Source organism: Mauremys reevesii, linkage group 7 (assembly GCF_016161935.1).
Source record: "Mauremys reevesii isolate NIE-2019 linkage group 7, ASM1616193v1, whole genome shotgun sequence".
In the NCBI taxonomy this organism is placed as follows: Eukaryota; Metazoa; Chordata; order Testudines; family Geoemydidae; genus Mauremys; species Mauremys reevesii.
In genome coordinates, this window is record NC_052629.1 from 31735892 (window position 1) to 31760692 (window position 24801).

At 42.7% G+C, this 24801-nt stretch overlaps 1 protein-coding gene across 9 annotated transcripts in view; it reads left to right on the plus strand.

The window, feature by feature from the left end:
- PLCE1 (phospholipase C epsilon 1) overlaps positions 1 to 24801 on the plus strand; it is a 312093-nt gene that overhangs the window by 162641 nt on the left and 124651 nt on the right. For all 9 annotated transcript variants that reach the window (XM_039546692.1, XM_039546694.1, XM_039546690.1 and 6 more), the window contains one exon: positions 22848 to 23164. In XM_039546692.1, the coding sequence (XP_039402626.1) occupies positions 22848 to 23164 (317 nt within the window). The remainder of the gene's footprint in view (positions 1 to 22847; positions 23165 to 24801) is intronic.

Here is a 24801-nt window from a genome sequence, read left to right on the forward strand (position 1 = left end):
ACTACAGATTCTCTAATGTTTGTACACTATTTTCTGTGAAAAAAGTTGCATGTATAAAAATGAATTGTTCTAAATTTTAATAATTACAGAATAAATGAGCCATCAATGTGTTTTCTCACATCCAAATTGTGAATGTTGTGGTGTTCCACTTGTATAAATATCTACGCCTAAACATGGATTTTCAGTTCTTCTGTAATTATTTTAAGTGCTTCAGAAGTTTTTTAAAAATTAATTAGAAGAATATTGGGTGTTGCACAGTTTAAGGCTCAGTTCCAGTCTGAAACTACTGGATTTCTGTATACCTGATTTCATATGAATTGGAATGTAAAGATTTTAATACAGATTCTTTTTCTTTCTTTTCAAATTTAAGAAGTAGATCTGCTTCTGGAAGGGGTTTAGACCTGATGCTACTACAGTAGTTCTTCCCCCTTTCTTAATTTATTTTTTCTGTGGGACTACTGAGCGCAAAATAGCTGCTCTCTTACCTTCCACATTCATCCAAGAAAAAGGAAGGAATTTTTAAAATTGAGTTGCTTGTTAATTTGTATAGAATATTTGGGAGCGAGGACGCTGGAGGATATTGCAAACATTTGAGCACTAGCCACTTTCAATTAAATTCAGTGAGTAATCTATGTACATGCCCACGCATGCTCACAAATTCCAGTTTCAATGTGAAGAATCAAAGAAGTGAAAAATTGCTTTATTTTAGTTCATTCTGTCTTCTGTATAATCGGTCCTGTTACAGTACTTCTGTACATATCTCCTTCCCAAAATGGCATTAAGCAGTGGGGGGAAATTATAATAATGGAGGCAAGGAAGTTTGGAACTTGTGTGTGTTTGTGTGTGTGTGTTAGTATTACTTCTAGAGAAGACATGGTCTAAACTTATTCAGTGGTCTTTTACACAGAGATTTTGCATAATATTCTTTGTGAAACTTGAGTGGGTACCTAAGCAGGGCTGTCATATGGACAGATTTTTCAAAGGTTACTTAGATAACGTGTTCATGTAAATACTTTTTCTCCTAGTCATTTTTCAAAAGGAACAGAATTTGGCTTTGTGAGAGTCTGTAATTAATTTTACAACTTTACAACTAATGCACAAGAGTAGCATTGAACTACATGCTTTGTCATGTGAGCTGTTGCCCTGTAGAAGTTTTGTGGGGAGTTTCTGGCAGAGTATGGCTAGTGCTGTTCTCTGCAATCTCCTGCCCATTTATGGAGCTGGAATCCAAATAGAGAGACTTCTGCAAGTCAAAGCGAATTATAGAATCATAGAAATGTAGGCCTGAAAGGGACCTCAAAAAGTCATCAAGTTCAGCTCCCTGCTCTGAGCCAGGACCAAGTAAACCTAGACTGTTCCTGACAGATGTTTGTCCAGTGTGTTCTTAAAAACCTCCAGTGATGGAAATTCCACAGCCTCCCTTGGAAACCTAGTCCAGAACTTAATTATCCATACAGTTAGGAAGTTTTTCCTTAATATGTAACTTAAATCTCTCTTGATGCAGTTTAAGTCAATTACTTTGTGTCCAATCTTCAGTGGAATGGAGAGCAATCAATTATCAGTACTCCAGCTGGGACCTCACCAGTGCCAAGTAGAGCAGGACAATTACCTCTCATATCATACATACAACATGCCTGTTAATAAACCTCAGAATGATATTAGCCTTTTTTGCAGCTGCATTACACTGTTGACTCCTATTCAATTTTTGATCCACTGTAGCCCTCATCATTTCCAGCAGTACTACTGCCTAGTCAGTTATTCTCCATTTTGTAGTTGTGCATTTGATTTGTCCTTCCTAAGTGAAGTACTTTTTGTTGTATTTACTGAATTTTATTTTGCTGAATTCAGACCAATTTTCTAATTTGTCAAGGTCTTTTTGAATTTTAATCCTGTCCTCCAAAGTGCTTGCAACCCTTCCCCACTTGGTGTTATCCCAAAAATTTTAAATGTACTTTCCATTCAGTTGTCCAAATCATTAATGAAAATACTGACTAATACCAGACTTAGGACTGACCGCTGTAGCACCCCACTAGATAAAACCTCCCAGTCTGGCAGGGAACCATTGATAACTGCTCTTTGAGTATGGTCTTTCAAACAGTTTGCACCTACTGTGACGTTGCACTCCATATGATTTTATGAAAATATGCTAATGAGTGTGAATATAATGTAACTGGAATATGCTTCATGCAAAAGATCTCTTGTAAGGTATCATTACAAAGCTTATAATCTATTGAGTGTGGTCATCCAGTTTGTATAAATGTATCACTCTTGTATCTGAAACTAGAAATATGAACTATAACTCTGAGGTCCTATTGTAATTATGCAAAGTGTGGGCCACTAATGGTGGTTTGGAATCTTGATGGCTCCCATCAGCTAGTACAGTTGGTTGTAAATGGCTGTTTACTTGCAAGCCTTCCTGTGAGTCAGGCCATGAAGAATGAAGGCTTGAGGTCTCCCAGGACATGTGACCATGTCACCTGGTACTGGAATCCATCTTAAACGTGGTGTTTTTCCATGTATAAGGATGGATGGGGACGCAGAGAGACACAAGATTCCCATCTTGTGCCAAAGCTATATAAGGGGGTGGCACAGAACAAAGGGGCTGCAGTCATGAGAAATCCCCTAGCTACCACTTGAGCTGGAACAAGGAATGTATCAGGGAAAAGGATTGGACCTAGATTAGAAAGGAGTCTAGGCTGTGAAAGAAGCTTATTGGAACAGCTCTGAGGGTGAGATTTTATCTGTAATCAGTTTCTTAATGTATTAGGCTTAGACTTGTGTGTTTTGTTTTATTTTGCTTGGTAACTTACTTTGTAGAGACAGGAGCACTTGCTAAGCCATTTTCAGTTAAGTCTGCAGCTATGGGGACGTGGTTCAGAGCCTGGGTCTGTGTTGCAGCAGATTAGTATGTCTGGCTCAACAAGACAGGGTTCTGGAGTCCCAAGCTGGCAGGAGCTGAGGGATGTTGCCACTTCCGGGGAGGCGTGGAGTCGGGTATGGAGCCTGGCAGTCCCTCCAATCCCTCCACCCCAGCACCAGTAGGGGGCTCGGGTAGCCCCCCCAAGCACCCATGGCACCCTCTGAGCCACCTTGTCCCAATTTAGTCGGGGTATATAGTACGAGTCATGGACAGGTCACAGGCTGTGAATTTTTATTTACAGCCTGTGACCTGTCTATGACTTTTACTAAAAAATACCTGTGACTAAAACGTAGCCTTACTTCTAACTAAGGGTATGTCTACACTACCCGCCAGATTGGCGGGTAGCGATTGATCTATCAGGGATTGATTTATTGCGTGTAGTGTAGATGCGATGAATCGATCCCCGATCACTCTCCCGTCGACTGCTGAACTCCAGCAGCACGAGAGGCAGAAGCAAAGTCGACGGGGGAGCCGTGGCGCGCTGCGAGGATGCAAAGTAAGTAATTTTAATTTGATCTAAGATATGTCGACTTCAGCTACGCTATTCTCGTAGCTGAAGTTGCATATCTTAGATTGATCCCCCCTAATGTAGACCAGGACTAAGGCTACAATTAAATCACAGCGGTCGTGGAAGTCACGGAATCCATGACTTCCAGCAACTTCCGTGACTTCAGCCTGCAGTGGTCAGGAGCTGCAGGGTCCCCCGCAGCACCTCTGGTGGCTCCTGTAGCTCCTGGCCACTGCACCTGCCTCACATGCCCCCAGCCCTCTGCCCTGACTCTTGCACCCCCCACATCCCCACCCCCACCCTGAGCACCAAACGGGAGCTCCTGCGCACACACCCCACATTCCCACCTGCACCCCTTGCACCAAACGGGAGCTGCCCAGGTAAGTGCCCCACACCCAAACCTCCTGCCTCAACCCTGAGCCCCCTCCCTCATTCTAGCTCCTGGCCAGACCCTTCACCCCCAGCCCGTGCTCAGTGTACTCCCACCCTCAGCTCAGTGCAGAGAGAGGAAGAGAATGGGCCAGAACCAGGGAGAAGGTAGGTACCCACTGTATGTGGGCAGGACTGAGACCCCTGACCGGCAGCGGGCTGAGCAGGTCCAGCAGCCGGGATCCCAGCTGGCAGGAGCCGGCAGATGGAACCCCTGAGCGGCAGCGGGCTGAGCCTCTCAGCCCACTGCTGGTCTGAGGTCCCGGCCGCTGGTCCCGCACAGCCCACTGCCAGTCTGGGGTTCTGGCTGCCGGACCCTTGCCAGCCGGGGTCCCGGCCACAGACCCCGTTCAGCCCGCTGCCGGCCTAGATGAACAGAACCCCAGACCAGTAGTGGGCTGAATGGGCCGGTGGTGTAAGATCAACATTTTAATTTAATTTTAAATGAAGCTTCTTAAACATTTTGAAAACCTTGTTTATTTTACCAGACAACAATAGTTTAGTTATATAATATATAGACTTATAGAGAGAGACCTTCTAAAAAACATTAAAATGTATTACTGGCACGCGAAACCTTAAATTAAAGTGAATAAATGAAGACTCGGCACACCACTTCTGAAAGGTTGCCGACTCCTGCAACATACTTTGGCATAACTCCATTGAAGTCTAGTGGTTATACTGTACAGAAACCATGCACTTGACATGTTTTTTGTGTGTGTGTCTATATACTTCTGAGAAAGCATAACCTTAGCTACCATCATTGTTCAGTCACACTATTATCGGTATGCAGGTTTTACTGAATTATATTTGTGTGTCTTTGTATAAATTGAGCCCCTGCATCCTGTAATTGAGTCCCTGGCATCGCTTTGTGATTCCTGAGCGCTTGCTAAGAATAACAGGCCAGTAGCAATACTTTTTTAAAAGAAATATTGGCATGATATAATACTTATATAATTTAACAAACATGAGCTACTGTGATAGGAAGTTGTAAAATGATATGTTAATCTTTACGAAAATAACAGATTTCCGGTAGCTTCCTAGAGCTCCTTTCATCCCAGTCATATAGGAAAAATCACTTTGAGAAGGAAAGACTGCTATTATTATATTTATTTAGGATGTTGACTGCTAATTGATGTAACTAGATATTGGCATAAAATCCACCTATTAAAATTTACAACAAGCATGCTTTAAAATATTTTAAAACCAAGGAACTTGGCTGTTGCCTGAGAACAAATTCCCTTTCATTTGCAGTGTCACTATGTACTCGATAAATTTAGCTAGTGGTGGTGGTCAGTACCAAAATGTTGTTCTGGTATGCTGGAAACTTGGTTCAGGTTGCAATTCAGGAAGAACCCAGGGTCAGGGGTGACTAGGAGCCTCTCTGAGCTGTGCGGGAGAGTGGGCTCTGCCTCCCCTAACACACTGATCAGTGCACAAAAATGAAGATATTCCAGAAGTGTGGCCTGTTTTTTTCTGCATTGATTTCTTTGGGTCATGAATGCTATTTGGTATATATGTGAGCTACTCTCCAACTAGCTTAATCCACCCGTATTGGCAAATGCTCCTGTCCTGTCACTCACAGCTTTCCAGCTCACTTTGCATGGGTCTTCTGACTACTTGCATGGTGACATTGCAGAATACCTATTTATGTTTAAGGAAAAAGCAAAGTTAAAAAAAACCTTCTCTAAGTTGCAGGTATTTGCTGGTTTATTTTATAACCTTTCCATGACTTGAGAGCAGTCCCAGTGTTTAGTCCATGATTTGTAGAAGAAATAACAAAACCTGCTTCCATCTCCAGAGAAGTGATGTTCACCTCATCTCCATCTCCTTTTGCACTCTTTTCACCAGACCTCTCCTTCCCAGACTGTAACATTCCAAAATCATTGTATCAGTTGATAGAAAAAGTATTTTGAGCCACAATGTATTTTCACACTGATTACAAATATAGACATCTGTGAACACACATGGCTTAACTAAATGAGACTATTCAGGTGTAACTCTGAATCCCCTTTCTAGTAGCTGTTAAATGTGTCTGCATTAAGGGGCGGCTCTAGGCCCCAGCACACCAAGTGCATACTTGGGGCGGCATGCCGCGGGGGGCGCTCTGCCGGTCGCCGGGAGGGCGGCAGGCGGCTCCGGTGGACCTCCCGCAGGCATGCTCCACCGGAGCCGCGGGACCAGCGGACCCTCCGCAGGCACGTCTGCGGGAGGTCCACCGGAGCCGCGCGACCAGCGACCGCCAGAGCGCCCCCCGCGGCGTGCCACCGTGCTTGGGGCGGTGAAATTGCTAGAGCCGCCCCTGTCTGCATTGCTTCTAGCCTTGAAGATCCTTGGCAATTAGTTCAAGCTACTGAATATGGTTTCTGTGACTAAATATAAAATAAGTGTATAAATTACCTTCATTTCTTTTAATCTAAATCATATAAATTGTATCTGTGATTATCTTGGAATAAAGGAGGAAGATTCTGATATTAATATGTCTAAATTTAATTCTGTAGTTTTGTGCAGTCTATATATAACAGAAGCAAGATGATATTGCAAAGGCTGAAGCTGAAGTACCATGTTGTGTTGCTAAATGAGACTGCAGTCATTCCTCTAGTTTTAAGTTATCTGTAAGATGTGATTATCAAATCTAGATCTGCCACTTGTCTTTTTGATCACTCTCCAATGAATATTCTTTTAGCATGTAATAAAAATATTCATATGCCAATCTCTTTAATAGCAAATAATTTATTAATTAAGGCACCTGTGCCAAAAAGGCTTGTTGTTCTTCAGTTGAAAACCTCTGTTTCTTCACTGTTTTAAAAGCTAACAAATTATTTCTAATTCATCACTTTTCTCTTTTTTTTTCACCTTAATTTCACTGGCATCTTGTTAAACATGTGTCCTCAATTCATTTATTGAATCTTGTATGTGAGAGTCTTTTCATAATACTATAGTGCTGTGAAACATTTCCCCTCACCATAGTAAAATTGGAATGCCAGAGCAGAATTTTGCACTGCATCCTAAGAAATATTTCTTTTCAGCAGCATATAGTTAATTATTCATATGAACCAGGTATTAGTTTCTAAAATGTTTTATAATCCATTACGCTATATAGCAACACTTTAAGATTCTAAACTGTTGGAGATTACGTTCTTACTCTTGTACATTACCGGCATTCAGACTGAGTAGTAATTATATCAAACATCTCAGGCATAAATAATATAAAATCACTATCACAACTATTAAAAAAAAATCCTTCTGAGACTTGTTAGATGACACCCTAGTATACTGAGTTTAACATTCTTGTTGTGCTGTTTGAAAGCCATGCAGCTTTAAATCTATAACATCTCTTTTTGCTTTTTATTCTAATCTGAGACACAGAAATTCTTTATGCAACAAAATAAAATGTAGTTGATACTTCTAGAAATGTCTCTATTTTAACAATTGTCCTCATCACACAATAAATGGAGTGTCCAGTAAAGTCAGTAACTAAAAGCATACTAAAAGGAAACATGGACAGGAAAATGAATCCTGTCAGCCATTTATGAACAAGTCGGGGGAGCAGCAAGTTGTCTTTATATCAAACAGAGAAGAATGTAGAATACTGAACATAGTTCCTAGGCAGAACACACACTGCAATATAGAGAATGAAAACACATCATTCAATTTTATTTTCTCTAGATGGTTGTATCTCAGGTATGTTTTTTTCATAAATAGTTTTCTTCAGATGTATTTGTACAGAGGACAGATCCCAAAACAGATAGGTGGTGTCATTTTACACTACCCAGAGCATTGTAGGAAGCAGGATAGAATGATGCAGAGACGTCTGAGTTCATGAAACCTTTTTAAACTGCCTTAAACTCTTTTAAATTACTTCATTGTTGAGTTATAGGGCTCAAATCAGGAACATTTTATCAAGTGGTGTGTTTTTTACCAGATGCAGCTTGGACTGATGCATTCCCTGTTCCAATAATCAGCAAGAGGGAAAATTGAAATATCTCTTGCAGCAATTTTACCTTCTTTAGCTTATTTGCACGCTCCTGTAGTATCTTTCATCATTGAGGGGATTATGTTGATATTCAGACCCAAAAAGTGAGACCCAATATTCACCATCTGTGTCACCATTTCCCACTGAAATTCCAAGGATTTTAAACTTCTCAGATCTTACTTGATTCTCAAGTCATTTTATTAAATGTTTGTCCTTATTGTACTGGAGTCTTTTGAGTTCCTTCAGTCTCTATCACCCTCTTGTCTCTGTTTTTCACCATGTGCTTTAGATAAGCATTTGGGCCTTGAGTCTGCACCATTAAAGACCATTGGAGCTTTGCCATTGACTTCATTGGACACAGGATCAAACTTTTGGTTAACATCCTGAATGTTTTTTTCTGCCCAAAGAACTGTACTATAATGATCATTGTGTACCACAAGCCTGAAATACTTCCTGGAGTGCAGGAGTTGCTATTGTCTGCAGCTTCTGTCTTTCCCCCAGGACTCAGATTTGCTAGAGTTTCAGTCCCAGCCAAAATTCCATCACTTGCAAAACATCATAAGAGTTGGCAATACTGTATCCCCTCTGCTTCGTGTCTAAAAAACACCATCTCTGTCACGCAGGACTGTGGGCTCTGTGCTTGGGTTGTGGTGAGTACGTTGGGTGGTTGAATTCCTTGTAGTAGGAGAAGGTAGGTGGGGTGTTGCTGGACTTCTTTATCTTGCAGTACACACACACTAATTTTTTCATGTGCGCCCCACATTGGATGGCCATCTGCTTGACCCCCACCTCCGCCAGCCTCTTTGACATGTTTTCATACCAGTGCAGATTTTGGATGCTTCTCCTAAAATCATGCTCCTTACTGTACACTTGCACTAGAGGTTAACCAGCACCATGGTGCGCTCCTCTGGCCAGCTAGTAGCTGTAGCTGTTCAGCTGAGGTCAACTCAGTATTGCAAAATTAGAGCAGGCTTCATGGAATGAACTATTAAATGCCAACCGGGTGTATATAAAGTAACGGATACATCTGGTGTATAGGAGGCAAATGGTAAGTGAGTTGGTAAAAGGATGGGAACATATAGGCCTCAGAAGTTGTGGGATGGCACTGGAGGATTATCAAAACTTGAGCTCCACTACTTGGGTTTTAGTTGCATCCTCACTGCAAAGTATGTGGGTGTAAGGGTGCAGACTTACCCCTGTGGCGCCTCCTTCTGGTCTCTGTTGGGAATTAGCTTTCCAGGCGTCGGAGCGCCCTCTGCAGGCCAGTGATCCGCCTTACCGCTGGCCCTGTGTCCCTCCCAGGACCCTGGTGCCCCCCTTGGCAGTACTCCACTCTCTCTGGGTCTCCCCACCCAGGGGAACCCCCACCCACTATCCCCACGTCGCCTCAGTCGTGGCTACTGCCAGTCACTGTCTAGCCCCCATGCCCTGGGGCGGACTGCAGTCTATCAGCCAGTCATCACAGGCAACAAGAGGTTTGGCTGGCTGCCTTTATCCACCCTCAGGCTGCCCCTCTGCAACCCCAATACCTACCTGGATCTATGACCAGGCCCTGCAGCTTGGGGAGTTGTTGGCCTGGGGCCAGTGCCAGCTCCAGGCACCAGCCCAGCAAGCAGCTGCTTGGAACGGCCAATGGTGAGGGGTGGCACGTCTGGGTCTTCGGCGGCAATTTGGTGGCGGGTCCCTCACTCCCTCTCGGAGCGAAGGACCAGCTGCCAAATTGCCGCTGAAGACTGAAGCGGCGGTGGTAGAGATGCAGATCGCAATCGCAGCTTTTTTTTTTCTTTTTTCTTTTTCCTGCTTGTGGCGGCAAAAACCCTGGCGCCGGCCCTGCCTGGGGCTTCCCTGCCCCCAAGGCCTTTCCCCAACCCCTACCTCACTCTAGGTCCCTGGGTGAGTTCTATACTAACAATTATACTAACAATTAGGAAATGAACAAAGTACAAAACAGCTATGTAACAATTTACGACTATAAAATGGAAAGCATACAGAACTAGCAGCATGTAAATAAAAAATTTAATTTAAATTAAACTGATACAAATTTAAAAAAGATTATTTAAATTTTTTAAACTGATTTCTTTTAAATCATTACTTTTACCACCCTACCTACAATTGGGGCATAAAGTATATTGTATAAAATAAAGCTTTTTTATAACTATCAAACTTTTTATAACATTTGTTGAAAAGCATATCAACCACTAGGATGAGACTGAACATGCCAAATTTCAATCTGGAATTCTGATATCTGAATCATCAAACTGGCAAGGGATATTAAAAAAATTCCCCTATGGTATAGTATTGCACAATTGGTCCAGTACAGACATGTTATACCCTCTTCTGATCATTTTTGAAGAAAGCTTACCAAAGTGCAAAGACCATTGTTCATTTGCATTATAGCCATTTCTATAGCACCACTGAAAAATGTATTGATAGCCTCACAACTATAGTTATTAGGAGGCAGAATAATACTTTCCTTTGGTATAAATACAGGAATAGAGTCTTCATCTTGGTTTACTTCTAACACTGCTTGTAAATGTAAGGGAATAGATATTTTTCAGCTTGTGCATAGGTTATCTCTCATTAGAGTATTCATGCACACCTTTTATGGTCAAAACAGAATGCTTTCCCAGGCCCGTATGTGTTTTCTTTGTAAATCTGATGCACTTTGACCTATCCAAATCCTGATATCTGGGTCATTTTTGCAGTCAGTTTTAAGTCAGAATTAGTATAGGCAGGTTGTCTTACAAGTAATAAAGTTACTTTATTCTTATAGATCAAACCCTTTTTATGGACATTGGTCAAAAATATTGCAATAACTGATGTAAGGAAAAGAGCAGTGTTTCAAAGACTCTGATATTTAAAATGAAGCCATTGCCTATCCTTAAAATACACACTAATTTTTAAAATATATAATTTTTTGTGACTTGCTGTCATGGTTACTAGCACTCCATATTTTGCTTTCTGCTGACATCCAATATGCTGGTCAAAGCATAAGCCAATATTGTTTGGCCCACAACGAGAACCTAATTCAATAAAATATCAATTTGGTGGTTGCCCTTTGCAAGCTCCTCAAATCAGATTCTGTCTGAGAGCAAAGCATCATAAATGTACATCAGTATACATCTGCAGTGGTTTTGCTTGTGATGTGAGGTTCAGTAGATTAACATCATAAATACTGATCGCTTTACTTGTTCACTCTTCGCTTGTTTTGCTTTGTATTGTATTTAAATAAACTCTTGATCTGAAGGACATTGTAAATTTGCAAATTTGATCTAACTGTGAAGTATAGCAAATACACAATGTGTCAGATCAAAATTGCAGAACAATTTGAAGTGTTGAGAACAATGGTTGATCTAAGTGATATGAGATTTTTGTGTATCTAAATGTAATGTACTAAAGCACAGGTAACAGCCAACAACAATATTAAGAAGACTGCCACTGTGGAAGCAGTAGTTGTAATGGTACATAAATAGCATGAAGTTGCATTATATTGCTATTTATGAAAAAGTTACTGCCATTCTTGAGTGTGTTACGTATAGACGTGCAGTGTTTCCTGTGAAACTGTGGAGAGGATTACTAGAATCTCAGCTCTGTTGATTATCTGCACTTGATTTAAAGTTCAGGATCCATTGATTAAATTACTGCATATACTTGTTCATAAGCTGAATTTTTTGAGTAAAAAAAGGGAAGCACCGGGGAAGGGGGTCGGCTTATGAACGGGTATAGAGAGGCAGGGGCGGCTCTAAAAATTTGGCCGCCCCAAGCAATCATGCCCGGGAGGCGCCCCCGAGCCGCGGGAGCAGCGGAACTGCCGCGGGCATGACTGTGGAGGGTCCGCTGGTCGCGCGGCTCAGCTGGACCTCCTGCAGCTGCGGACGGCTCGCTGCTCCGGCGGCTCCGCTTGAGCTGCCGCAGTCATGCCTGCGGGAGGTCCAGCCGAGCCGCGGGACCAGCGAACCGTCCGCAGTCATGCCTGCGGCAGGTCCGGCCTCCGGTGGACCTCCCGCAGGCATAACTGCGGCAGGTCCACCGGCGCAGCCTGCCGCCCCCCTGGGAAAGGGCCGCCCCAGGCGGGTGCTTGCCCCGCTGGGCTCTAGAGCCGCCCCTGTAGAGAGGGAGAGGTGGGACACAGCCCCACCTCCAACAGAGGGAGCAAGGAGAGGCAGCAGAGCCAGAAGGGAAGAGGCGGGGCCAGAGTCTCTCTGCTTCTGGCCATGCTGCTCTCCCCCCAGCCTCCAAAGCAGCTGCAGCTCCAGGACTGGCAGGCTGCAGCCATGCCGCTCGGTCCCGCCACTTAGAGGAGGCTGTGGCTGCGCTGCTCAGCCCGCTGGAGCATGCTGCAGCCATGCTGCCCGGTCCAGCCCACAGGAATATGCTGTGTCTGCGCCGCCCGGTCTGGCCCGCCAGAGCAGGCTGCGGCCGTGCTGCCCAGCCTGCCAGAGCAGCTCCAGCCAGGTCAGAGACATCCTCCCCTGGCCCTCCACGGATAAGGTGGGAAGGGAAGGGAAGTGATGGGATGGGGAGAGTATGGGGGTCCTGGGCTAGGAGTGAGGTCATGTGGGGGGTAGTCACGGGTTACTCCCCTGACACCCAGCTTCACCCCCCCCAAAAAATGTCCCCACCAGTTGCTGTCCCGGCCCATCAGGGTAAGCAGCTGGCGTGCCAGGACACTTTGTTTACTTAGGTTTACCTCCGTGCCTGCGGACACTCAAGGTAAATAAACCATCTCGGCCCACCAGCAGCTTATCCTGGTGGCCCGGGAGCCAGAGTTTACTGACCCCTGAATTATAGGGTTGGCTTATGAACAAGTCATAAAAAAATTCCATTTTTACTTATCCATATTGGGGGGGGGGTCGGCTTATAAACAAACCGGCTTATGATTGAGTATATATGGTAATCCTTTTTCCTCTTACATTCCTTCCAAATGTAGATCCAGAAATCTCTCCTTTAGTCCAGGCCTGTAACCACTTGCCTCCGCCTTCTGTTTAGTAATTCTTAGATCATGTTCTACTACTATTTTATTAATCCAAATCTCATGTAATTATAAGTTTCGCTGGTCATACTTTCATATGCATTCTGGTGCTCACTTTATAGAGGTATCCCAAATCACTAGTTTTAGAAAAAGAAACCAGTGTGTCCCCAGGAGAGAGAATATTCTAAGCCTCTGAATCTTTGATTATTTTAGTAAAATGTAATTTTTGAAAGAAGGTGGGATCTATCCATTTCAGTTGTGAATGCAATGGAGTTTAGTCTGAACCTGCTGGTGGTGAAAGCTGTGGCAAACTTCCCATTGACTTCAGTGAGGGTAGGATCAGGCCCTTTGATATTTTTATCTACAAGAAGTTTTTTGTATACAAAATTGATTAACAGTGGATTCAAGTTCATTTTTAAAAAGAGTAAAATGTTTTAAATTATATGTAAAATGAACAGGAAAGTAACATAAGCTTATTGATTTGATTACTATGGTACTGGATGATTTAACACCCCAGAGACTGCAAAAAACACTTTCCTAGTTATGCCATTCTTTATTTGAAGACCATGTTTGTTTAGCAATTACAAGTTATGTATAAAACTTATTTTTCTGAATGCTTTCTGTATTTTTAGTATGTGTCATGAATAGTCTGGACAACATTCTTATAATATTCCTGTTAATGTACATTGTTAGGAAGCTGCTTTTCCCTGGCTCTTAACAAAACTAAGTATGGAGAAAATATTTCTCCCAGAAACAAAAACAACCTTGCAATAAAAAAAGACCCAGAGTGTAATCTAGCCCTGTTGAAGTCAATGGCAAAACTCCCATTGACTGCACTGGGGCCAGGATTTCACCACAGCTTGCTGATACCATTTCATTGTAACATAATGTTTGTTTTCCTGGATCTCTGGGCTGAAATTTAAAGCACATACAAATCTGAGTGAAATCTTTGGGTGTAGCTTGTTAAAATTATTTTTGTTATTGCATTCTTTTTACCGTGTCTATTGGGTGATGCTGGAGTAGATGGGGCATTAGTGTGAGATGCTGAGGATAGGTGTTTAGTCATTTTATCTGCTGTATGTGTTACCTTTTGATAACAGTTGAGAAACAGAGCTTTATGGATTTTATATCTTATCATTCAGAATAGCCCAATTTAGTGGAAGCAAAGTCTGTTATTAAAAAAGACAGCTGTTTGAGGATTTCAATGAGGAGATGCTATACTAAATGAAATAACTACTTTCATTACCAAATCTATTTGCAATTCACATGTTTTGTTTTAGACAGTTTGTCACAATCCAAAAATCTTTCACAAGCAGCCTTCTGGAGAGTGCACACTTTTTTTTTTTTTACACATTTCGTATTGTTTTTCTTCCCTTGCATTACTGTTTTTTAGTATATCTGAGGTACTATTTTGCTTAAAATAGATGTTGGTATATAAAACAACTAGACAATGAAGGCAAGACATTAACTGCATGTTCTCATTTATAAACTCATCAAACCCTGTTGAAAGGCAATTTTCATCTCGGCATGAGATTCACTGTTTCTAAGTTGTACTTCTTTTATTAGTACAGTTGCTTTACTGTGAGCATCCTGCTTCATTATGATTCTGCATTTCATCTTTTTTGAGGTATCAAATTTGAGTTCTTGAATTTGAGTTTGGACAATAAGGGCTCCACACTGCAGTCCTTACTTGGTTAAATTTCACGTTGGAAGCAGTGTGATTTTTGTCTGAATAAGAACAGCAAGTTTGAATACTAAAATGGTAACCAGGATTAATGCTGTTGACATCTGTGTGCCCAAAGTTTGGGCTATTTATTTTCTTTATATCTTTCTACAAATTGCATATATTTTAAAAAATATTTTTCAAAGTCAATCCTGAAACTTTATTCACAAAAAAAAGTTGATGCCAGCAGTCCTGAAGTTATATAACCAACCAAAGAATAACAAGTTTCTGTCTGTGAATTATAAAAGCAATTCCATAACTAAACAGACGTTAATTTCAAGTTTATAAAAATATAATATAGTAAACAGTGAGATAATTTATCTTATGTTTGGTAGACAGTAATCAAAGAGGTTCTATAGATACTGTCATTAGTACAATATGCAGGCATAGAATAGTGATACAAATGTTAAGAGATAGTTAACACAGGCATTCATTTGACTTCTTTTCCACATTTTCTTAAATTTTTGAAAAATACCTTGGCAGTGTCCTTTTAAGTAAATTCCCTAGTTTTCATATTTAGAAAATCCCAAATAAATTGCATGCAAGTACTTCAACCACAAAAATGATAGAGTCCAACAAGAGAAACAAGGTCAACTAAAACAGAGGCTTTCAGCACTTCACTGTGGTCTTTATATGGTGTTCTGTCCCTCCCTCCATCTCTCATGGTGTATTCCTTCTATGGAATTTTTCATATATACTGTATATGTACAAAATGTGTTGAAATTTAAAATGATAAGGTAATTAAGATTGTCTGCTTGTTGAGTTTCTGTGAAAATAGTCTGTTAGAAATACACTAGCTCTTTATAGATCAGTGCAGGCCTGCTTGCAGCATGGTTCAGAAAAGTCAGAGATGCACTGTTTCTAGGGTGAATTTTCTTTTTCGGTTAAGGACACTTTTCTGTGTTTGAGTCTCCAAGGGCAGACTTAACTATATTTCTCACATTCTTAACTAGATAATTCCTTTAGTAGGAAAGAAAAATAGTAGAAAGGTTTGTTCTTCAGGTATATGTCTCTATGGGTACTCCACCATAGGATGTGAATCCTCCAGTGTGCTCTCGATCGGAGAATGCAAGTAGTGTCAGTGGGCTCATGCCAGCGCATAGCAGAGCCTTGTGCATCCAAATGAGGGCATATACGGAGGCATGGACCCGCCACTACTCAGTTCGTTCTCAGTCACCTGCAGCTTAAGATGGAGCAACTGCATGCTTGCTGTTCTCAGCTTCCCATAGTTTCTGACATAGCAATTTTTTCTTAGTCTTTTTCTTCTACTTTGTTAGTTATTTTATTTCTTCTTTAGTTCTAGTTTTGATTGGAAGGGGGATTACCCTCCTCCCCTTCTTAGGACCCCTGTTTTTGGTCCTTTAGCACTCTGTGTTATGCCAAAGACCCTGGGGTTTAAGCCCTGCCAGACCTGACACAAGTCCTTTCCCCATAATGACAGGCATGTCTCTGCTGCCTCGGAATGCCCACCTCTGAGTGTAAGGTCTGTATGGGATTTGAAGGCAGGTCTCAAAAAGGCAGAGAGGCTGACTGAAGCTCCTTCTAATTGAGCATTCAGTAGCCCCAGCAATGGCTGCTCCTCCACCCCCCATACATCAGCCTTACCATTCCCAAGCTTCCCTAGTGGCAGCAGCCTCTTTGGAAGCTAGGACTTCTAAAAAGAAGATGCCTCTTTCTCCTTCCAGTTAGCCTAAGAAGAGGGGTAGTCACCCCATAAATGCCACTCTAAGGAGCCCTCATGTCCTTTAAGGGATACACCTGAAGCTCCATCTGATCCCAGAACCGAGCCACCGGTACCACACAAGAAGCAGTATGTGGACAACTTGTCTAGCAGGCATCAGCCTGCCTTGGTACCGACTGACAGGCACCAAGAGATGGATGGGTCTCCTTCACATGCCCCAGTACAGTATCTCCATTTCACCAGGCCTTTAAAGTTAGAGAAGCTGATACTGTGCTCACCATCTCAGCACTGCCAACTGTTGGTACCTACTCAATCTTTTCAATACCATAGCCCTCCATATTTCTTTCCTTGGAGGTCCTGGACTCTCCCCTGCTTCACTCCTCTACCAGGGCCCCTTCTTTGGTACCGCCTAGATGGATTGAACCTTGGTCATACCTCCAGCCTTCAGTATGGGTACTTATCTTTGAAGCTCCCCAAGGAACGATTCTTCTTCAGGTCTTGGTATATTGCTCTTTTTTTGTGCCTTACCACTGTACCCTGCTGAGCCAGTACTCTGAAGGAGCTCTTTTGGACCTCACCAGATGCCCTAGAGCTGGGGGCTATGACTATCCATGGGGACCCTTTCCCCAACTGCCTCCTCAGTGGGCTTACTGGAATCCCTGGGGCCATCTTGATGAACAATTTTATAGGGTTCCATATTGTATCATTCACTGGTACTGACTGACCAATCTTTGGTACCATAGGATCTCCATCCGGTACTGTATGATCTCCCTCTGGTACCTTATGCCTCCTCTGCATCTGGAGACACCCAGGTATAGCAGGACTGACAAATGGAGGGAAACTCACCCTATCAGCTAAATTCTTCTCATCCCCAGATGAGGGGGTAATGCCTCCATCACCTTCTTACATTGGTGACTTTCAGGCCTTTTAAGACTGCATGAAATGCCCGGTGGAATCCCTACAGATACTATTAGAGGAGGTCCAGGAGTCTCAACACTCCTTGGTGGACATTTTAAATATTCCCCCCTACCCCTTCAGGGAAAGATTGCCCTCCCAATAAATGAGGCTCTGTTATCGCCTGCCTGTACAGTCTGGCTGATACCTGCCACTATCCAGCCCACTTGTAAGTGGGCAAATAAAAAATACTATATTCCAACCAAAGGAATGGAACATTTCTTTCCCCACACTGCTGCCAATTCCTTGGTGGTGGACGCAGCTAATGAAAAGAATAGACAGGCCCATTCCAGATTTCTCCTTATGATAAGTAGACAAACTTTTAGACCTCTTGGATGGGAAAAGCTATTCCTTGACAATTCTCCAATTTTGCCTGGCAATCTGCCAAGCCCCGTTGGCAAAATATGACTTTATTACATATTCCAGGTTCACTCTTTTATTGAACATCTGCCACAGGACCAGAGGGAACAATTTTGGCCCCTCATTTTGGAGGGTTAAAACCTCCCTCCAAGCTCCCCTAGATACTGTGGACATAGCTAGTAGATACCTACCCATGGGTGTGGTTATGCGTAAAGCATCCTGGCTCCAGTCTTCCAGCCTCCTGAAAGAGGTGCAGAATACAGTTGAAGACCTTCTTTTTGAAGGACTCAGGCTCTTCAGCTCTGATTCGTTCTCCTTCCTCCATCTTCTGAAGGACTTGAGACTATCTTATGATCACTGGGAATTTATGTTCCTGCAACAAAAAGATATTTTAACAGGTGTCAAACATCACAGCGAACTAGGCCTTTTCAGTGCAACCTGCAACAAGGGTTTCCAGACCTTCAGATGTTCAGAGGAGATCTAGACCTCAGAAAAGGGGATCTCCCCTTTCTACAGCAATACCTCCCTCTAAGGGTATGTGTATACAGAAAAGAAAAACCCATGGGTGGCCCATGCCAGCTGACTCAGGCTTGCAGGGCTACAGCAGTGGGGCTGTTTCATTGCTTTGTAGACTTCCAGGCTCAGGCTGGAGCCTGGGCTCTGGGACACAGAAATGAAACAGCTCCACAGACTGAGTCAGCTGGCATGGGCCAGCTGCGGACTTTTCTTTGCTGAGTAGACATAGCCTAAGAAACAGTTCTGACATCTTGGTTGAAGACCTCAAGCATTCTACTTTCCTGGATCATGTGCTGAACGATTCCATCCATCCTCCCTTTGGAGATCAGCAATCTCATTTCCTCCCTGACTGGGAACAGACTATTTTGGACAGATGGATTTTGGAGGTGATTGATGTGGGATACTCCATATGATTCCACAGTATTTTCCACCCTGAGGAAACCTTCCTTTGAACTGATAGCTTCCTGTTCTCTCCTCCACCTCTACCTCAAGACTTGGTTCCTTATACATCACTTCAGCCAGACGAATGGGAGCGCTCACCTGCCAAATACCACCTTTTATAAAAACTGAGTTACACCTTGTCCCCATCCTCGCTTTCTCCCAAAGGTCTCTTCAGAATATCTCATTAATCAAGTGATTTGGCTGCCAGTGTTCTACCCAAAACCTCATGCCTCCAGAGTGGAGACCAGCCTACATATGCTAGATGTCAGAAGGGCCCTCGCCGTCTACCATGGCAGGACTAAGATCTTCTGTCCTGTCCTAGGCTCTTTGTATCATTTGCTGAGAGAATGAATAGTCAACTTATTTCCACTCAAGACTGTCAAAGTGGGTTTAGGGTTTCATCTGAACTTGCTATGAATCCAGTCGGATGCAGCTGCCTCAGAGTTATAGCACAGTCCACAAGATCTCAGTCCACATTTATGACTCCACTGAAGGACATTCTCATAACAGACATTTGTAGGAGTGCAAATTGGTCTTCCATCCATACATTTGCCAGGCATTATGCCATCTTAACAGCCTCCAGAGATACTACATTTGGTGTCTCAGTCCTCCAAACTGGACTTGCAAACTCTGCCCCCACCTTTTTGCTGAGTTACTGCTTGGGACTTTCCTATGGTGGAACACCCATAGGGCCATATACTTGAATAGATATTACTTACCTTACAGTGACTTGAGTTCTTTGAGATGTTTTTTCCCTATGGGTCCTATACCCACCTTCCTTCCTTCCTTGGCTGTGAAGGCTCTGCTTCATTTTTGAGAAGGAACTGAGTGGTGGCAGGACTGCACTTCCCTATATGCCCTGATTTGGAGACAATAATTGCTTTTGGTGCAGGCACAGGCCTGTGGACACTGCTTTTCATTCTCCAACTGAGAGTGCACGGGCATACGAGCATCCTATGTTGGAACACTCATAGGGACAAAACATCTCAAAGAACTCAAGTTCAGTGTAAAGTATGTAACCTCTCCTTCTCATGTCTATCAGCATAAGATTAGGATGACCAATGAGTCCTCTAAAGCTAGGAAGAAGTTATGACGCCGTGACCAGTAGTTAAAAAGATTCTCTCATACAACTAGTACCTTCACTCTTCAGAGGAATATTTTGGGTTAAATATTGAGACCTCTCTTCAACTAGTCAATATCATGAGCTGACAACTCCATGTGAGAGGTACGCCTGCATTTCCTGTATCTGTACCCACAACTCATTCTCAACTCCCCCCCCCCCTTTTTTTAACTTCAAATTAGTCTTTTCTACCAACATAACCAGCCCTTTTCTTCACACCCTGATCTCTGCCCACTTGAAAAAGGAGGATAATTAGCTCCTTTTTTCTTCTCTGTATAATATTGGTCACAATAACAATAATAATAATTAATAAATGACTGCACTTTACATGTTCAAAGTACTATCTAAACATTAACTAATCAATCCTTGCAACATCCCTCTGATGTAAAACTAACATGTATTTAATTTTAGCATGTTTATATCCTAAAAAGGCTGAATGCAATTAGTCTGGATAAGCATTTGAAAGCTTACTCTAACTGAATCTCAGAACCTTTCATAATTGTTCAGCACAATGGATAGATGAGATGATCCTGATGCAAAGAGTGAACAGGGTATGTTGTCCAGGCTTGCTGGAAGAAAGGTAGCAGTGCTTTACGGGTTGGGGTTGGGAGGGTAAGAGGAAGTCAGAAGCTGCATCAAAAAGAGAGGTGAGGGTCAGCATGGCAACACTGGCTCATACCCTGGGAATGTAAGTGGGAAGGGTTAAAACGGACATGCCAGGATGTTAGAAACCCTTTTTCCGTTCAGCCTGCAAAGCAGCGCCCAGCCTCCCTCCCCTGAAGGTTGTGAATAGCAGGTCTGGTTAGTACCTGCTGTGGGCATTTTGCTAGTTGCTCCTTTTTAGGGGGGCTGGGAAGGAATTTTTCCCTCACCACCATATTGGCCTAAGTCAGAGGTGGGCAAAATACGGCCCGTGGGACCGTCCTGCCCGGTCCCTGAGCTCCCGGCTGGGAAGGCTAGCCCCCGGCTCCTCCCCCACTGTCTCCCATACCCGCAGCCACGCTGCCGACTGGGCAGCACTCTGGATGGCAGAGCTGCACGCTCCTGCAGAACAGCGCAGCAGCATGTCTGGCTCTGGCTGGGCGGCGTGGCTACCAGACATGATGCTCTGAGTGGCATGATAAGGGGGCTGGGGCCAAGGGGCTCGATAAGAGGGGGGTTGGATAAGTGTGGAATGGGGGGTTGGGTAGGTGTGGGGTCCCTGGGGGCTTGTCAGGGGGTGTGGTCAGGGGACAGGGAGTGGGGGGTTGGATAGGCGTGGTAGTCCCAGGGGCCTGTCGGGGTGGGGGTGTGGATGGGGTCGAGGGGCAGTCAGGGAACTGGGAGCAGGGGGGTTGGATAGGGGGTGGGATCCTGGGGGAGCAGTTAGGGGCAGAGGGTCCTGGGAGGGGGTGGTTAGGGGACAAGGAGCGGGGCGGTGTTGGATGGGTCAGTGGTTCTTAGGGGGCTGTCAGGGGGCAGGAAGTGGGAGGGAGCGGATAGGGGGTGGGGGCCAGGCTGTTTGGGGAGGCACCGCCTTCGCTGCCTGGCCCTCCATACAGTTTTGCAACCCCAATGTGGCCCTTGCCAAAAGGTTTGACCACCCTTGGCCTAGGTGGAGGGTTTTTTTTCGTCTTCCCCACAATGGTTTCAGGGAGGGCTTATAATGGTGAGGAGGAAAAGGGGTTGGGCTATATGCCATAAATTATTTGGTAAGTGTGGGGCAGATGTCCAGTGCAGATATTTCATAGGGAAAGCATTCAGTGACCAGATAAATGGCTCAGTAAAGGACTTAAAAGAAGGTTTGGTTAAAGGAATGGAGCACGGGAGGGGGGGGAATGATGTTCAAGGCTCCTATGATTGGTATGGCAAGGAGCCAACCCCCCTTTCTTATAGTCCACCTTAACCCTCCTCTGGCGTGGGGGGGTTGGTAAGATCCAAGCCAGGGGTTGGCTGGGGGACCTGGATAGAAAATGAAGGGCGGCTGGCGGAAGCCCCCGGGTAGTTATTGAATGAACATGGAGTTGCCTGCACTGTACACTTTTATCTGCCTTTGTCCTAGACTTCTAATAATAAAGTTGCAGCCTGATTAAATCCATATCAAGTGTCTCCTGTCCTTCTTTCAGTATAGCCAGACAACCAAGGATGGGATGAGAAGGGGATGCTTTCTCAAAACTTAATGTTAACTAAAATCAGAAGTTCTGTAGTTTAAGACTTCCATAATTGTATACTTTGACATTTAATGACTTTTTGGCTACCTATATGTCGATGATGACTTTTGCTTAGATGAGTGCATATCGTTCATAATAAAGGAATGAATTGGGATCAGCCATTAACTTGATTGATTAGACAGCACAAGCAATACTTTCCATTTGTGTAAAATCAGAATTTGTTCCTCTGAAAAGATGTTAAAGTAAAAGATATGTCAAGAAACATCACTTTTTGTAAATTATAAAACTATTGTGAATCTCCTTTATAGTGAAAAGAACTTATGTTCAAATAAATTCGTTAGTCTCTAACGTGCCACAAGTACTCCTGTTCTTTTTGCGGATACAGACTAACACGGCGGCTACTCTGAAACCTGTCTTTATAGTGACAGATACAATATACACCCTTCCAAATATATGCATGTTTTCTTCAGAGGAAAGAAAGCTGTATGTTATCTTTGGACATTTTCTTATATGAAAAAGTACAGTGAATGCAAATGAATAACAACTTATAAGCAGTGTTAGTAGTAACAGGAAAAAGGGAGGAAAAATATTAATCACATTGGTATTGATTTATTGGTATACATTATTCATATTGCAGTGATGCCCAGAGGCCCCAATCAATGACCAGGGCCCCTTTGGGCTCGGTGCTGTACAGACAAGCAAAATAAAGGCAGTCCCTGCTCTATAGAACACCTTATTTATGATCATGACAAGATTTAACAGGTGAATGAAACAGACAGAGGAGAAGGGTTGTGGAACACAGTAACAATAAAAGGAGGCAAATTTTGCCTAAATCAATAGTCTCAGTGATCCCCAAAGTCCCAGGTCTCCACCTGCCTAATTAACTCTAGAAGGTAGTGTTTTGTAAATATATATGAGAAGAGTCACCACTAGAACAACTTACTAGGTTATTTAAATATAAAATATGAAATCCTGTGTTGTTGTTTAAGTAAATAAATAATGTACGAGAACAAAAAATGCAGTCTCAGTATGTTTTTGCACAATCAAGTGTAATAGATGAAGGAAAGAAGCTACATAATATTTTTTTTGTTTTGTTTTAGAACGTCAACCGTGCACATCTATGGCTGGTTCAAATGTGCTCCCCTCCAGTGTAGCTGGTATCAGTAAAGAGCTAGTAGAACTTCAGCACCTCATTCAGTTCCCAGAGGAGGTTGCTAGTATTCTGACTGAACAGGAACAGGATCTCTACCGAAAGATCTTGCCCATTGACTACCTCTGCTTCTTAACCAGGGATTTGGGTAATGCTGAATGTCAGAGCAAACTTCCATGCATTAAAGCTTCCATATCTGCGACTATTCTTTCTTCCCAAAATGGTGAACACAATGTTGTTGAAGATCTCGTGACAAGATTTAATGAGGTAAGACAAGATATTTTAATTACTTCATAAGTGGTTTGATACAATTTATGGGCCAGTTTTTTCCTTTTATCTAAGGGATACTCTGACAATTTTAAAAAATGAATGATGAAATTTTTAAAGCTGATCAGGGAGCCACACAACTATTAATGGGAGCTGTATGACTGACTGACTTAGTCAGCTTTGAAAATTTCAACCCAGGCTTTTCTCCCAAATTGGAAATGTAAACAAGAAAAAAAAATTAAATCAAGACTTGTTCTCCTGTAATGTGTTTATTTTGGCATTTTGGCATGTATTCTCAATCATATTATTACTCTGCTCAGAAGCTGGAGGGTATTTTTTTGTGGACAAAGAATGATCTTCTTAGTAGTCAGCATGGAAGGATTATGAACTAGGAGTTTTTGGACTCCATTAACTACTTGCATAATGATTTAACTGTAATCTGGAGAAAGTTAATCCCTTTGTGTGTCTTGGATATTATTATACAAGAAGTGTGACTTAGCTGGGTACTTTTCCATGAACCATATCTTGAGGTCCTTAGTATGTTTTTTTTCTCTCTTAGTTTTTAGTCAGGTAAACTCACATTGACTTTAATGGAAATTTGATCAAGGGAAAACTTAGTAAAGACCTCAGGATTCAGCTCCGGGAAAATATATTAAAATGGAATAGTTACTTTAAAAATGGAATGCAATATACAATGTTAAATCAATAGGACTGTCCTAAATTTATGAAAGCCAAAAATACAGTTTTATCTCAATCCTACCTTTTGCTCAGTCTGTTATGCCTAACCATAGGATATATTTTGTATTCTTAAATGAGATCCTAAAATTCAGTGAGAGCACAGAAATAAATGTGTAGATCAGGCCATGTATTTAACCCCTAATGAACAGTCTGGGTCCCAGGTAAATAAGAACTGAGAACTGACCTCTTCCAAAATATTTTTATTCCTAGCAGGTCACAAGATACAGGTACTTAAAATCCTGTAATTCTTTTGATTTTCCCTAATTCAGTTCTAAGATAAGAACATTTAGGGATAGAAAACTGTTAAATACTGTCTTGAGAATGCTACAGAAAGCTGTAGAATACAGCTTTTAAATTATGTAAATGACCTCTAGTTATAGCAGTTTCTGAAATATTCGTCCCAATTCTCCAGTATGTTGGGGTTGCTTTGTGTTTCTCGGTAGTGAGAAGAAGCCTTAAAGCCATCAGCTCCAACCTGTGGAGGATTCTTCCTGCCTAGGGTACCTATCTTATGGCCACCTGCATGAGGAATGTCGTTGGGAAGAAAGGAGAGTGGCCAGAGCTCTCTTGTGTCCTGGCAATCTGCAGCTGCCCAAGTGGCCCTCTGGGGCATTTTGTAGTTAACTGGTGCAAACTAGGAAAGCCTTTGTGTTGTTGTAACTTGCAGTTTGGGACAGGGGCTGGGTGAAATATTTTGGCCAAAACATTTTTCATTGAAAAAATATAGAACTCCAAAATGGTTTGCAAACTTGTGTTTATTTCCCTGAATTGTTCAGTTTGGGGGGAGTGAGGAAGACCTGAAAAAGGTTTTGATTTTTGAAAAGTTTTTGAAAAACATTTTGATTTTTTGTTTTGAAACATCTTTTTGTTTGCTTTAAATTTTCTTTTTTTTTTGTCCA